Source organism: Camelina sativa, chromosome 14 (genome assembly GCF_000633955.1).
Source record: "Camelina sativa cultivar DH55 chromosome 14, Cs, whole genome shotgun sequence".
NCBI lineage: Eukaryota > Viridiplantae > Streptophyta > Magnoliopsida > Brassicales > Brassicaceae > Camelina > Camelina sativa.
In genome coordinates, this window is record NC_025698.1 from 27,042,886 (window position 1) to 27,059,387 (window position 16,502).

General features: G+C 38.2%; 1 protein-coding gene across 1 annotated transcript; it reads right to left on the reverse strand.

Moving 5' to 3' along the window:
* LOC104742585 (vacuolar protein sorting-associated protein 53 A) lies at positions 8,375-16,502 on the reverse strand. Its single transcript, XM_010463606.2, has 24 exons — positions 16,375-16,502; positions 16,104-16,201; positions 15,787-15,881; positions 15,639-15,695; positions 15,380-15,530; positions 15,007-15,077; positions 14,686-14,810; positions 14,148-14,308; positions 13,910-14,051; positions 13,185-13,248; positions 12,774-12,959; positions 12,640-12,681; positions 12,237-12,341; positions 12,095-12,154; positions 11,585-11,662; positions 11,178-11,285; positions 11,042-11,107; positions 10,414-10,491; positions 10,210-10,343; positions 10,026-10,119; positions 9,803-9,880; positions 9,420-9,482; positions 9,048-9,212; positions 8,375-8,839 (listed from the first exon to the last, which is right to left on the reverse strand). Exons 2-24 carry the CDS (start codon positions 16,150-16,152, stop codon positions 8,537-8,539), a joined length of 2,475 nt encoding a protein of 824 aa, XP_010461908.1. The 5' UTR covers positions 16,153-16,201; positions 16,375-16,502; the 3' UTR covers positions 8,375-8,536.

Below are 16,502 nucleotides of genomic sequence, written 5' to 3' on the forward strand. Positions count from 1 at the left end.
TTCAAAACAATGATAACAGTTCAACAGTTCAAACAAAACAATCGCAAGATATCACAAAATCATTAGAAATACAATCATTAGTAAACTTAACAACACAGTTCAACCATCAGTTCAAAATAGAGTATTTAAAAAACCAACAGAACTTCAAATTTTGAAACTTACCTCAGTGTAAATTTTGTTTTTGATATGAATGGGCACCCCACCAGAAGCAGAACTATCTCCATTATCCCCTGTACACAGCTCAGATTCTAACTCTTGAATCTTGGACAACACCTCATTGAACACGGACTCGGACTTGCCATCAGTAAATGAGCCATCCGGTTTTCGATGAGTGTCTTCTAAGATTCGTAGGAAATCCGGAGTTAGCTCACCAATGATCTCAGACTTGAAAAAAAAAAAAAGGACATTGATTAGTTATAACAAATAAAAGAGTTCAGAAGGCATAATTATAAGGAAAAAAAAAACTTAACGAACTTACATGCTTTCGAGCACGGGCTTTAAACGATGTTTGGCCTGAACGGTGCTTGAATATTACGGTGCCATCCGGATTATGATAGCGAGCATTCCGACTGTGGTTGCTCTTTATTTCTGATTTTGGATCAAGCCAATACCGAACAAGACCAGCCCATACCTGAGGATCAATCCACCGTGGTTTTGCCTCATTACCTTTAAGCTTCCACTTTAACTTCCACCATGACACTTGATCACACATCTTGTCCTTCAACTTGTCCTCAAACTCTTGCCTCACTCTATCGTTTATGCAACGGTCCCAATTGTATATTTGCTTGCAAAAAAAAAGGATTACTCTATATTGTAAATAGCAAACAAAGAGACTTGACTTACCGTAAACGTTTCATACCAACGGTCTACCACTGCAGTCGGCGTCTGTGTCCAATTGGCATGGGGCTCTTTGAAATCTCTTTCAAATATGCTTCAAACAGTAGCCGCAACAGAGGAGTCTTGGTCAAACCTTCAAAAGAAATACAACTTTCAGAATCCATACAAATACAGCTTTTTAATTATATTATCAAATTAAAAACATAAAACAAACTTACCACAAAGTTCTTGGAGGTCGGCGAGGATCTAGTTTAGTTAAACCAGATCGTCCAGGACTATCGAGTAACTCCTCAAAAGTCAGGTTGTTGAGACTTGGGACATGACTATAGAGGAGGAACGCGCTGGTTGAGATGCAGTAATGTCAGGGTTCGGCGCAGTGCCACCATGCGAATGAGATGGTGAAGGCGTATTAGAAGGAGGCATAACAGGCAGGGGTTGCGAGGTTGCACGGCGATTATTGTGAGAACCGGGGTTTGTGTTGTTAGAACCGGAGGGACCGCGACGATTAGAAGCAGTGGGAGAGGTTAAACCTTGATCCGTCAGGAATCTTGTGTAATCGTTGCCTCCAAACATCTATAACAAAAAAAATTGAAATCAAAATTAGTAATTAATAAAAGTGGTATTATCAGTAACATGCATAGATCAAAATCAAAATCAAAATCGAAATTAAAAACAACTTAGGGTTTACAAACGAAATTAGGGTTTATACAAAACGAAATCAAAATCAAATAAAAAACGAAAACAAAACGAGATTAGGGTTTGTAAAAACGAAATTAAATCGAGATTACAAAAGAAATAACTTGTTGTGCTTGTGATGCTAGGATGAAAGGATCAAATTTGGGGTATGATCTGTTCGCATNCGATTGAAGAAGAAGATCGGAAGACGAGAGATTAGGGTTTGCGATTGAAGAAGATCGGAAGACGAGAGAAGCAGATCGGAAGAGGAAGAAGACTAGGGTTTGATCGGAGGAAGAACCAGATCGGAAGAGGAAGAAGACTAGGGGGTTTGATCGGAGGAGGAAGAACCAGATCGGAAGAGGAAGAAGATAGTTTGATCAGGGGAGGAAGAACCAGATCGGAAGAGGAAGAAGATGGTTTGATCGGAGGAGGAAGAACAAGATTAGGTTTTGTTGGCGACTGGTTTGAGCTTCGCTCAAACTCGATTGAGTTTGTATATATAAACTTTTTGGAACCTCGCAAAATTTGCGAGGGATTACCTATGCAGCCTCGCAACTCTGTCGCACTTATTAAACATTGCGAGAGATTTGCGAGGCTACTCGTGTTTAGGGTTTACTAATTGCGAGGTATTAACTAGGACAACTCGCAAATACATAAATATTGCGAGGGATAAGCTAGACTCCAGTTGTGTGTAGGGTTTACTAATAGCGAGGGATTAACTAGGACTCCTCGCAAATCCCTTGCAAATACTTAAATATTGTGAGGGATAAGCTAGACTCCAGTTGTGTGTAGGGTTTACTAATTGCGAGGGATTAACTAGGACTCCTCGCAAATCCCTCGCAAATACTTAAATATTGTGAGGGATAAGCTAGACTCCAGTTGTGTGTAGGGTGTACGATTTGCGAGGGATTAACTAGGACTCCTCGCAAATCCCTCGCAAATACTTAAATATTGTGAGGGATAAGCTAGACTCCAGTTGTGTGTAGGGTGTACGATTTGCGAGGGATTAACTAGGACTCCTCGCAAATCCCTCGCAAATACTTAAATCTTTTTTGAAAAAAAACAAGAAAACCACAATTGCTCAATCAAATTCATCTTCTTAACTACTAGAAATTCCATTAGAATCTTCTTCATCATCAAACAATTCAAATTCTTTTAATTCAAGTTCTTCTTCAAATACATCATCAACATCTTCTACTTTAGGGTTTAGTGGATCATCATGTTAGGGTTGATGATCAAGTTGTGTTGCATCTTGAAATATGTTAAAATTTCCATTGCAAACATATCAATAGAACATGTTATCCACATTGATACACAAAAATCCATTGCAATGTGCAAAAGCTGGGTTTGAGCATTTAGTGTTTAGGGTATATAATTTGCGAGGGAGTAACGATGTATTTGCGAGAACTGGCAATATTTCCTTGCTAGTCACTCGCAAATCACTAGCAAATCAATCGCAAATCCCTCGCAATGTTTAAATGTAGGTTATACTCGTAAGTCGCTCGCAAATAATGTTTAGGGTATAGGCTTTTGCGAGGGACTTACGACGACCTTGCGAGACCTTGCAAATCACTAGCAAATCAATCGCAAATCCCTCGCAATGTTTAAATGTTCAGGGTATAGTCGTAAGTCCCTCGCAAATAATGTTTAGGGTATAGGCTTTTTCGAGGGACTTACGACAACCTTGCGAGACCTTGAGCATTCACTCGCAAATCCATCGCAAATTGATAAATCTTTTTTTTTTTAAACAACAAAAAACTACAATTGGTCAATCAGATTCATTTTCTGAACTACTAGAAATTATATTATCATCATTAGAATCTTCTCCATCATCAAACTCTTCGAATTCATCTAATTCACCCTCTTCTTCAGAAACATCATCAACATCTTCAATTTGCTTGTTTTGTGGATCAATGTGGATAACATCTTCTGTTGACATGTTTGGAATAGAAATTTCACCGATCCTTTCTTGTTACAACACGACTTGATCATCAACTAACCCGATTATACGGCCTCGAGGATTAACTTTAATGACTGAGAACCACATTTCACGTCTTGGCCTGAAACGAGGATAGGGCAGAAAGCTCACTTGTTGTGCTTGTGATGCTAGGATGAAATGATCAAATTTGGGGTATGATCTGTTCGCATTCACATCGACAACTACCCAATTATTTACCCGCATGCCTCGGGCCGATGGATCGTACCAGTTACACTTGAATAGTACGCATCTCAGATTCAAAAGGCCTAGATAATCAACTTCTAATGTTTGTTGCAAAACGCCATAGAAATCGCTATCACCAGCTTGTACATAGATTCCATAATTTGTTGTAGCTTTGCGACTTCCGTGTGCGTACGTATGAAAAGTATAACCGCGAGTAAAGTACATCGGAGCAGTAGTGATCTTCGCTCTTGGTTCTTGAACGAGCTCATTCAACCAAAGAGGCAAGGGTTCATTTCCACATCCATTCTGAACCTATATAAACAAATAAGATATTTAGATCATAAGTTTATTTAAATTTTAATCTATAATACATATATAGTTTAAATTTATTTCATATATATACTTACATAGTATTTTAACCAATTAGCGAAATCCCGTTCTTTGTAAGCCTCATAGTCAGATTCTTCTAAATTAGAATATGCTTCACAAATCTGCATTTCAAAAAGTCTAAAAAAATAGAGATTTGGTAGTTCGTTATCTTAGAAAATAAAATTAATTTTAGTTTTTAAAAAAGAATACCTTTCAAAAGGTTGAACAAAATCTAGATTCCTCAAGATGTAATTGTGAGCTGCTCAACAATAGCTATGATCTTCCCACCAAACTTCCTTTAACTTTCCAGCAAGTCTTCCTATCTGAGCAAAGATATCTGGAACATCAAGAACATTATATGTAGGTGCAACGCCTCCGTCATCATATCGTCTAGTACGTGTTTTCTTGGTTCTCACGGTGGAGCTAAAGTAGTATGATATGAAGTGAGACGTTTCCTCAGTTAAACTCCCGGCGACTATCGACCCCTCAACTCTAGCAAGATTTTTGGCCTTAAAGAGTTTTCATAAACCGCTCAAAAGGATACATCCAGCGAAATTGCACTGGCCCACCAAGATAAGCTTCATGTGGTAAATGGATTGGAAGATGTTCCATCACGTCAGAAAAAGCAGGGGGAAAGATTTTCTCCAAGTTACAAATTAACACTGGAATATTATCTCGTAACTGCTCGATGCCATCACTAGTCAATGTTCTAGTGCATAAGTCCCGGAAAAAAACTCTGATACCTACAAACCAATGTATAATTAATTCATGGGTGAATTATTTAAATAAGTATATATATCAATATATAAATATATCATTATATACTTATATACCTGCAATAGCTTCATGAACGTGTGTTGGCAAGAGCTCAAGAAATACAAATGGTAGTAGCCGTTGCATGAAGACATGACAATCGTGGCTCTTCATACCTGAAAATTTTTGGCCTTGCTATACACATCTTGAAAATTTTGAGACAAATCCATCCGGAAACTTCACTTCAGATTTAATTCACTCGAACAACACCTTCTTAGCCTCTGCTGACAATCGAAATTGGGGTAATGGTAATTTCCCCTCTCTTGTAAGATGTAAATCGATCCTTGCACATATTTCCGCCAAATCCCATAGATCTCCTGCTATCTTTTGTTTTACCCTGCACATTCAGAAGCGTAACGATGAAATTATCGAAAAAGTTTTTCTCGATGTGCATCACGTCAAGGTTGTGCCGCAATAGATCTTTCCAATATGGAAGCTCCCAAAAAATACTCTGCTTGTGCCAATTGTGAGCGCTTCCATATCCATCTGGCATGTTTTCTGGTGTGTGATAGTTACCCCCACGTTTACATGTTTCTTGAGCGCCATAGTAATCAATATGCTCAAACAAATCATTTCCAGAGACATAAGTTGGTGGAGGAACACGCACAACCTTGTTCTTTCTAAACAACTTCTTGTTCTTCCGGTATGGATGATGCAAGGGAAGAAACCGACGATGACAATCAAACCAACAAGGTTTTCGCCCATACTTTAAATGAAATGCATCAGTACGATCCATACAATAAGGACATGATAATCTCTCGTGTGTTGTCCACCCAGATAACATTCCGTACGCAGGGAAGTCACTAATCGTCCACATTAGCACTGCCCGCATATTGAAATTCTGTTTTCGCGACGAATCAAACGTCTGAACACCTTCATACCACAATTCATGAATTAGAGGTTGCAAGAAGATATCTAGAGCTTGCTTCGGATGCTTTGGACCTGGTACCAAAATACTCAAGAACAGAAATTCGCTTTGCATACACATATCTGGAGGAAGATTGTATGGCGTCAATATAATAGGCCATAAAGAATATTGCCTCCCTGACATACCAAATGGACTAAAATCATCTGTACATAACCCAAGATAAACATTCCTACACTCTTGAGCAAAGTCAGGATATACCGATTGAAAATGTTTCCACGCCTTTGCATCAGATGGGTGTGTAATTTCTCCTTCTTGAGTAGAATTTTCTGCATGCCATCTCATTGCCGCTGCAGTCCGTTTTGATTGGTATAGGCGTTTCAATCTATCAACAATAGGCAAGTACCACATACGTTTATATGGTGCTCGCGTCCTTCCTTGAGTAGGCTGATATCTCGGCTTCCAGCAAAACCGACATTCCTGCAACTTAGCATCATCTTTCCAAAAAATCATGCAATAGTCAACGCACACATCAATCATTTCATATGGTAATCCAAGACTCGCAACCAACTTATGTATTTCATAGTAGTTCTCAGCCGAGACATTATCAGCTGGCAAATACTCTTTAATGAGTTCAGCCCAAGAATCCATGCAATTCTCACTTAAGTTATTATCAGCTTTAATTGTCATCATCCTAGATGCCAATGATATCTTAGAATGCCCTTCTCTACATCCATCGTAGATAGGTTGATTTGCAGCATCTAACATAGCATAAAAACGTTGTGCATCTACGTTGGGTTCTTCTGTATTATTCTCAGGAAATGCAGCAGTAGTTTCATGAAATGCATCATTAACCATATCATGAAATCTATTTTCCTCATAATACCCATAAAAATCAAATTGATCAGATTCTTGATGCCCATAATTACTAGGTTGATCAACAGCATAATTCATACTACTACTTCCAACATTACTGCTACAACGCTCTCCATGACGAAACCATACATAGTAATTTGGCATAAATCCTCTATTATAAAGATGCTTCTTCACTAGATTAAATTCCAAATAATTATCGTTGAAGCAGACATGGACAAAATATGGTACCGTTTTGACGAGCAAATTCTTGGTTTGTCGCCTGGTACATGAAAGCGCGCAACCCATCACAAAACTCTTTCGTCACATCACCGGTCTCCGGATCTCTGTGATTGTACATCCACCGTCGCAATGTGTATATCTCATGCTGCCCCTCTCCAAACATTATTATGGAATTTAAAAGTTTTTAGGCCTTTTTTTTGTAGCCTTTTTTTTCTTTCACAAGATTTTTTTGGGTAGTAAGTGTTTTTGTTGGAAGTGTTTTGTGTTGTGGTTTTCATGGATCATGAATTTGCTATTTATAGGCTTACTAAAAAAAACTGTTATGGATTTGCTAGGGAAATTTGCAAGGGATTTGCGAGGGATATATAAAAATTTTATTTACTTGCAAGGGATTTGCGAGGCTTTTACTGTTTTGCCGACAAAACAGTTACACTCGAGGAAAACGTGGCTGCCGACATCATCGTCCCTTGCAACTCCCTCGCAAATTTGCTACGGAATACGTCATCGCTAATCTGTCGCAATATTGCGAGGGAGTTGCGAGGTTTTTGCGAGGAATATTCGTGGACTCGCAAAACTGTATTAACTCTCTTGCAAATTTGCGAGGGATTTTGCCGTTGCAAATTTTGCGAGGGAATTGCAAGTGCCCTCGTGTGTCTAGCAAATTACTCGCAAAGCCGTCGCAAATTTGCGAGGGCGTAATGCCATCATAAATTTTCGAGGGCGTAATGCCGTCGCAGATTTCCGTCGCAAATCGACTGTTTTCTTGTAGTGTAATCACTCGTGAAACTCTTGCATAGACGACAGGACACATTCTTATGCAGTTGTGCATTTTTTCAAATGTCATCAACCGAACCGGTTATGTGTTTTTCGTGTTAAGGTCTGCTTTCAAAAAATTTCTTGTTAAATGTGTTCCTCTCATGGTTCTGCAGATCATGGGGATCGTGGAGGTAGATGCAGTTGTCCCGTACCTAACTGTGAACTATTTTCTACGTTTCAAGACACGGTTAGGTTGTAATGCTACAATGAGGCACCCACAGTAGAACAGATCCGAGGTTTAGCGGAAGAGATAAAGTTGCTCAACGAAAAACACTTCTTCCCGAAAGTGAAGAGGAGGTGAAGAAGCTGGATGCGATGCTAGAAGAGTGGGAGAAGCAGTTTAATTGTATGAAAGAATTAATTTTGCATCTTGATCATATGCGTTGAACCCAAAAGTGATATATGTTCCATAACTTTTCTTGTATCCCTCTGTAGCTGTATAGGTTATTTATAACTTTCTTGTATAATACCCTTAAACGGTGGAGTCACTTAAACAAACTGGTTTTGTGGAGTGTTATGCAATGATCTGATCTCAAAAAGCGGTATCATGAGTTGCTTTTAACATCTGATTACAAACTGGTGTGCCAATTTTCCAATCACTAGCCGACACATCTGCAGAACATGCTTTCATGTTTTAGTCTCTAGCCGACACGTGTGCAATGTTATTTGATTTCTGGTACTCAGCTGATTAGTAATCCTGTGGTGGTTGATGAACTAATTCAAACAAATCGGAGCCAAGATAATAAACAAGAGGCAAAAGATGAATGTGAAATTTGTGTACATGGATATATTGTGGATTTAAATGTTTGATTTGTCAGACTCATAATGGTCTGATAAGTTTTTCTGAGTACAAGAACCAAAAATGAAAAAAACCAAAAAACAAAGGGTCGAAAAGAACTAAATCATGCGTTGAAGAGTCTTCTCAGAGGTCCATCTTTGCGGTCTTTGGCAGCTTCAGTAAGAGCGATGAACTTCTTGAAGCCAGTGCTTGCAGCTCCTCTGCCAAGCGCAGCTGCTCTAGTTAACACATCCTCACTGTTTGCTATGAACCCAGCGGCTGTAGCCTGATTAGTGATTGCCAGTTGTGGTGCAGGTGGGGTTGGCATAGGTTGTGGCATTGCCGCTGCAACTGACGGCTGTGTGAATCCTGGGCCATGCTTGTTGAAATCATCAAGTATACTCTGCTGATCAGCTTTCTTAAGACCCTGCATCAAAGGCCAGAACAAGTTTCAGCATATTTTTAAGGCCCCTATAGTTTGAGATAGAGAGAAAGAACTAATGCTGTTGGGAGAGAACAATACTTAGCCCCACGATCTAAACAGTCGCTCTAGAATACTGTTGCGAACCAGACTCGAGTCTCAGGCCAGTTCGTTTTAAAATGAGAGAAAATGGGTTAAGACATGTCAAAATCACCTTAAGTTCCAAGATGCGTTGAAACTCCATGGGTGTTCCTTCCGGAAACAGTGCACGATAAGTGTCTGCCACTGAATCTATTGGGGATAGTATGACCTTAAGGAGTGCTTCAGCTCTGCTCATTTCACGGCTCACAAATTTGGAATAGCTGGCTGCAGTTGAAGTCTGCAATGATATTATTAAAAGATATGTCAAAACTAAAAAAGTTTGCTATATGCGTTTTCTCTGACACCGGATATATGACCGAAACAAGAATATCCAAAGGGTTTAGGCATCAGGTATTCTACTTTTGCGCAGAAGATACCCAGTAATAAGTCACACTGAGATAACAGAAATGACAAAAATGACATAAATTGGTAGTGATGAGCTAACCTGTCTGGCAAGGGAAGGAATCTCTAGCAGAATCGTCTTTACGGCTTGCGTATCTAGTAACATCTGTGAAACCAAAAGATAATTCTTATTCGAACTCTAAAACAAACTAAAAACCAAGGGCTCAGAAACATAACATCGCATGAACACTCCGATCATAATAATACAAGTTCAGGAAATTACTAAACATCGACAAAAGAAAAAAGTGTGAACGATAAGGCGATATAACCAGACTGAGTTTGGCTCTAGTCATTCGATACACATAAACTAGGTACAAAAATTTCTTCACACTGACATCATTCTAGGCAATTCACTAGTTGACTGTTAGAGAAATCACAACAGAGAGAATCAGAGGTATCCAAGAAACATAGACCATGCAAGCTAACCTGTTGAGCTCCAGTTTCGGATAGTTGCTTGCATCTGAAAATATTAGCATAGAACCGTGGTCCTAGGGATGATGCGAGCTGCACAAAGTTATACAGGGTAGCATGAAAATTTTGTAAGGACCTGCTCAAGGCTTGACCCCATTTCATGCGGGTCCAAATTTGCACAAGACCACAACCATCAGATCATGAAGGCACTCAAATCGTACACACTCTTTATAATTACCTTGTCGAGGAAAAACTGGAAGTAAACTGGTGTTAGAAGTTTCCCGAGGACAGGAATGCTGCTGCTAAGGATTGTATTTATTCCATTCACGTACCTATACGAAGATGCAAATGCATGTTGTTAACGCTTGGTCATATGGGCATCAAAAACAATATAAGCTTTTAACACCCCAGTTGGATCTTACAAAGACTGGTCACCCACGCTCTCGAGTGTGCTCCATAGAACACGTGTCATCGCTGCCATTTCTGTGTCAAATTTAGTCTCAAGTCCAAGGACCAGTGTTACCAATGCTTTCGTTATGACAGCTGAAAATTCATCCTACACAGCAGCACAGCTTAAGAACAATCCTAAATAGGGAAAACTATTAAGTCCTTCATGTTATCAATACCTGGACCTCTGACATGTCTACACCATCAGCATAATGTGGGTCAATAATTTCTGAGACGTTTTCTGCCAGTTCACCAGACTGCAATACAAATAGCAAATAGTCCTTGTGAAGTACCGCATTGCTGTTCACTTAATCAAAACTTTAAGATAGAGTCCTACATACACCGACACACATCTTGTATCCCGGAACAACATAACAGCTTGCATTAAATTGTTTAATACTGAAGCAACAGATACTATATTTGAAAAAGTACCACATGTGTGACACAAATATATAAGAAAAATTGCAAAAACCTTTCACAACTACGCTGGAATTGGTAAAACCAAGAAATTTGGAGGTGTAAGATATGAAGTTCATTGCTTAAAATGCTTTGGAGGAAGATCACATCACAAACACATTGAGAAAGTAACTAGACCCATGGAAGTTTCTTGGAACTTGATGCAAAGATTAACAATGTCAAAACTGGTTTTTCTATGACTATCCTCAAAAGAAGATTAGGACCATATGATACAACCCCATTGACCCGTCGCAACAGGATACACACAGGTATCAACATATATGTTGCATGCTGAGGGTGCCAAAAGTGAGAAAGGCAAGAAAACAGAATAATAGGGAAGAACAAGCTTACTGTTTTGTGGCAATACTCAGCAGAATTAACTATGTAGCATATCACCTTTTCATCTCTCTCCGAGACCTGCACAGAGGAAATAAATAGGTAAAAACTACATCAAAAAGTACACATAAGAACCAGGAAGAAGGCCCACCTTTATCTGTCCATCCATTCCTGTGGCTGCGGCAACGATACCAGTGCCTCCTTTTGGGAGCTTACCAAATAGCTTTGTAGCATAGGCCTTCAGAACTCGTTGAAAGACCTGTAGAGAGGAGACCATTTCAAAAATAAACTCAGATCTCCAACCACCTTATTTAAGACCGTGAAGTAGAACATTTAAATTGGCCAGCAAACATCATTAAAGACAGCATGTGTATGCCCTTCCCTTGTAGGAACCTAGGTGGCTAGAAAAGCTGAGTCAATTAAAAAGGTTTCTCCAAATAAAATTCTAAAACCCCCAAACAAAGCTGGTTCTTACCCTAAGACATTGCTCGACTTCACAGTACAATTCTATGATATATATATATTGAAACCCCATATCAAGCATAATGAAAAATGTACCTTGAACAAATTGAATAAAGTCTGGTTCGTACTGAGAGTATTACAACGTTTCAAGCTCTTCTTTATATTGGAAAATAGCTGCAAACAAGGCATTTCAAATGATTACCAACGATAAGCTATAACGTGACAGATATAGCTTGTATATGAATGTTATGAAGTTGTCACTAGTTTATCCAGTGACATTGATAGGTCACTATGCACGGACAATACTTTTCGAAATTCATCTTGAGTATAATATCCGGTCTAACACGAATACTTTTTCTACTACTACAACATACAACACCCGGACATAATCCAAATTTCTATCCAGCTCAGTGGGTATGACCAAGTTATAGGTTCAATGTATCAAGTAGAGAGTTATTCTACACACCTATATAAAGAAGCCAATTACCCCTGCCAATTAATACCTAGTGGATGTCTTAATCATTTAATCCACTGAATAAGGATGTAAATATCTGTAAAACGTTAAAACTATTTACCCTTCTACAAGAAACTTGCCTAGGTACTCACCTGTGTGCTGCTAGATAAAACATTATTTTGACTTCCATCCTCAATATCCCATGTTTCCTCCTGACAGAACGAATACAAAACTAAGATAACTTCACAACCGTTGGAACAAAATAATCTCGTGAAGCCAAAAAAATTATATTACCTGAACAATTTTCTCCAGGTCATCCATAAGTGTCTTCTCTTCCAACTCAATATATGGAGTTAAATGAGGTTCAAAGCAGGAAGAGATCATTCCACGGAAGTTAAACTGCGAATTCAAGTAACTAGTGAGTAAATAAATACTGCAAATGATAGGATGGCACAAGTAGATTACATATCATTTCAGACTCCAGGTATGTAAGGTCAAGTGGGATGATGAAAGTCTAAGAATCTCAGTAGACCCTTAAATGGGGATGCCATGCAAGATATTATTACTATCTTCTAGAAATGTAATATTGTGCCTATAAACTGTTAAGAGTGAAGCAACTGCCACTTGCTCTCTAAGGGATTCCAGAATTACTATAGATAAGACATCAACCAACAAGATCAGGAGGTAGGGAATATACCCCAGCGCCAGTAACAGATAAGTCGTTGTTTCCGGTCTTTTCCTGTTGAAGACATTATCACAATAAAAAGTGTAAGCGTTAAATACAATTACTAGAGTGTGTTCCATAATATAGAATAAGAACATAGAATATACATTCTCCTCGGATTCTTGATTAGCAGCAAACTTCTTTTCATATTTCTTGCGGATTTTGGATATATTCTGACTATTATCTTCCCATGTACCAATTTCTTCAATGTCATCTTCAATATCTTTAGTAGGAACACCACCACCAAATTTCTTTTCAAGTTCTTTTTCGAACTCTACTGTCCTTTGTAGTGCCTAACAATTCAATGACATCAAACTTTAATAGAGGCCTGAAACGTTCCACCAGATAATCAACGTAACAGGATTTGATGATAGTGAAAAGGAGGAACAGTGTAAGATAGTTCATAATAATTATATATTTCCTTCAGACGCCCTTATGTCCATCTGATCAATGTAATAAAATATTTATGTAAGCAAAGCTTGCATATGCAATTATTGATCTAAGAGAGTATGCCTGACCAGAAGCAATATCGCTACAACAGGCTTCTCTTTCATATTGACCAGAATAGATTCTACTTGCTTCCTGAAAAATTGATGGGAAAACAGGATAGTTAGGTGACAAGGCTGCATATTATTGTTAAAAATTAACACAGTTACCACTGCGACTTAAACTTTCATAGAGAAGTGACTACAAACCAATCAAAATTACAAACTAAAAAAAAGGTATCCTCTTACTTTGACACAGAAGTTAAAAATGAACAAGAAAGATTCGGCACTAATAAAGCTACCTTTACTTACTAAAATATTTACTCATATAAGATTTTCTCCCTCACATCAAAATGAAACAAATTTCATTTAACTTTCTTGTTTGATTCAACAAAACCATGCTTTAGAAAATAGATATTATATACCATGCATCTATTGTGATCTCTAAAAATTTACAGTTTATAAAAGCTTTTAAAATTTTCACTAACAACAGAACTTTTAAGGTTTTGCACATCAAAAATTATCTTCCTTCTCAAATTTTATACTATTCCCGCACCAGGTAGGAGTGTTATGTAGCGATGTCAAACAATAAAAGTGTGGGTCAATTATCTAGTTATCAAGTTCAGAAGAGTAGGGGTATTATGTAGCCCAGTCCCGAAGTTATTGAAGACTCTAAGAAGAAAAGATAAAGAATCTTTGAGTGAAATATGATGAACTGGGAAGGAAAAAATGTTCATCGCCAACTCTAGAGGTAATACCTTGTTTGTTTGCAGAACTGGATGCATAATCTATAAGGTACATGCCAAGAAGCAGGAAAAATCTTCCAAATTTCTTCATTTGTTCGGATTCGACGCTTAATCCAAGCATATCTCCGCTCTGTTTTATCCAACTTTGCCAATTCTGCCAACAAATAAAACCTCTTAGAAACTAAATTAAAGATAAAATAAACATGCACTTTCAGTGCCAGTTATACGTAAGGAATTAAGTACAACATACCAGCTCCTTCAAAAATTTGTTCATATGAGGTGAGCTCCCTGCTGCAGAAGTTGTTTACCAACTCTTCCCTCACAGATGGCTCCAGAGCATCAACAACCAAGCAAGAATCAGATAGCTGCTGTAGCAAATTTGTGCCCTCTGTCTCTTTGCCAGTGCCTAAACTGAGATAACAACAGTAGATATTTTTGGTAAATGTAGGTTTTCGGCATCTAATAATTTCTGATAAGCATCTTATAACAAACTTGGGTTTTCTGCGAAGATGAAGCAGCATATAACCTAAATCATGCAGGCACTATTTTAGCAAGAGAAGAGCCAACAAGCATGAAACCACAATTTTGACACTAAAGAGCAAAATTCATCACCTGATACACCTAAGTTCTATAGGGGAAAAAAATCGATGCAAGCAGTAATCTTATTGAGACTGACGATAGAGGCATTAAGCAAAGGAGCATCAATCACTAGCATCTGCGGACCTCTTTTGGCTGGCCACTGACTTATTTTAGTATGTAAAATATGATCGAATCACTAAAGGCATTACCTGGAAAAATCAGAAAATACATGGGACCTCAGGATTTGCTTTATATTATTAAGCTTTTCTCTGAGCTCCGTGATTTTAGGAACATCCCTGTATCCTTCGAAGTGATTATTTAACTGGTTTACGGCCTAAAATATATCATAGAATTAGAATCTTAAGAATATAATCAGAAAATACAAAGAATCGTCTTCTAGTACATCCAACAAGGTAGCCTAACGCTAAATAATGACAAAGAGCTCCGACGGTGAACATAAAGCCAAAGCAAATGAACTACAATCTAACTGAACCAACGAAAGCAAAAGATTTTCGAATAGCAAAAAGTACCTCCAGCTGTGCAGCTGCCTCTTTGTATTGTCTTTTTGACGCCATCACCTGAAGCTGTTCCACAGCAGAAACTGCCATAGCATAGTAGCGAATTTCAATAATGAGCTAATGAATAGTGCACTTGATCAACTTAAGCTACGCACAGGGCATATCTTGGTTTACCATATAAAGATGACATAAAATCCACAAAATAGGTTATCCAGTAACATCATGTCACTTATCTGATGTTGCCTACCTTGGAACTCCTAATTATATAAGCCCTGTTTTAATTATATTCACTACACTTGGGCTATTGTTCTGATTTCAGGATACCATGACCAGATATGGGTAAAACGAATGAACTAATTAACAGAGCAAATGATTGCTAACTAACCTAACATTGTGAGGCGATGAAGAGCAGTGATTGTGGTGGTTATGTTCTTCTTTGCAAAATCTAACTTCTTAATGTCACGGCATATTTCTTGAACCATTGCTTCACTTTGCTCAGCTTTGGATTTTATCTCTTGTATCTTATGAGAGAGTTCCTGTGTTAAATAGAAAATAAGATCAAACTTCTCTTACGAATGAACTGAAAGGGAACTGATATATAGATAGAACGAAAACACTACATATCGTAACAGTGAGAAACTAACCTCCACAGCACGTGTAGCATCAGCAAGATCCTCTTTAGCTTTAGTTCCCGAATTACTCTGAAGTACAATTGCCAGTCCAAGAATAAGATTGCGAAAAATGAGCCTACAGCATAACTATTACGTAAACGTAGAAAAAATAAAAGGTCACCTGTTGACGAACAGCAGAGAGTATGCTAGCATCAACACGCCGAATCTCACCCTGAATCTTTTGCATAAGTGGCTCAACGCCAGATAGTGATGCCTCTGTCAAAAGAAAAAACACATTTGAAACTCATGGTAAAAGCAGTCACAATACATATGCATATACCTAATCAGCAGCTGAACTACAAAGTCATGATTACAGAAGCAAGAAAAATTCAACAGTTTCATAAATACTTGGGATTTTACTATGAACAACTCTAAAACCATATACAAAGGATATGATCGTTCTGCTAATGTTTTCATGAAGAAAAGTACAAAAATCACCTGTTGGGAACATCTGGTTGATATACTCTAAAGCACTCGATTTATCCATGGCTTGTAAATTTATGTGACAAAACCAAAATCACTCGAAATGTGAAGATCTGCAAAACAGATGATCAGGGACACTTTTATTAACACGAATGTGAGACCATAGCCTCTGAAATTAAGCTGTTTATCTAAAATGTCACAGCGATCGATTCGACGCAACTATTAGATCAATCGGGAACAATTAGGGATTTCCGATTGTTTAAAAGTGAAAACTGAAGAAGCTTACGAGTTTGAAGGAGAGAGAAAGAACGGTGGCGATGACTGCCGGCGACTGAGATCGGATCGGTCCTTCGTTGTCTGCCCAACGGACCCAAACACTCAGTTGGTTCAAGTAGAGAGATCTCTATCTTTGCT

Excerpts from the sequence above, each read along its gene's own strand:
- LOC104742585 (XM_010463606.2), bottom strand. The coding sequence starts at position 16,152 with ATGGATAAATCGAGTGCTTTAGAGTATATCAACCAGATGTTCCCAACA. Across the intron at positions 14,811-15,006 it reads AGGCAGCTGCACAGCTGGAG|GCCGTAAACCAGTTAAATAA; the intron begins GTACTTTTTGCT and ends GATATATTTTAG. Across the intron at positions 13,249-13,909 it reads CAGTTCTGCAAACAAACAAG|GAAGCAAGTAGAATCTATTC; the intron begins GTATTACCTCTA and ends TCAATTTTTCAG.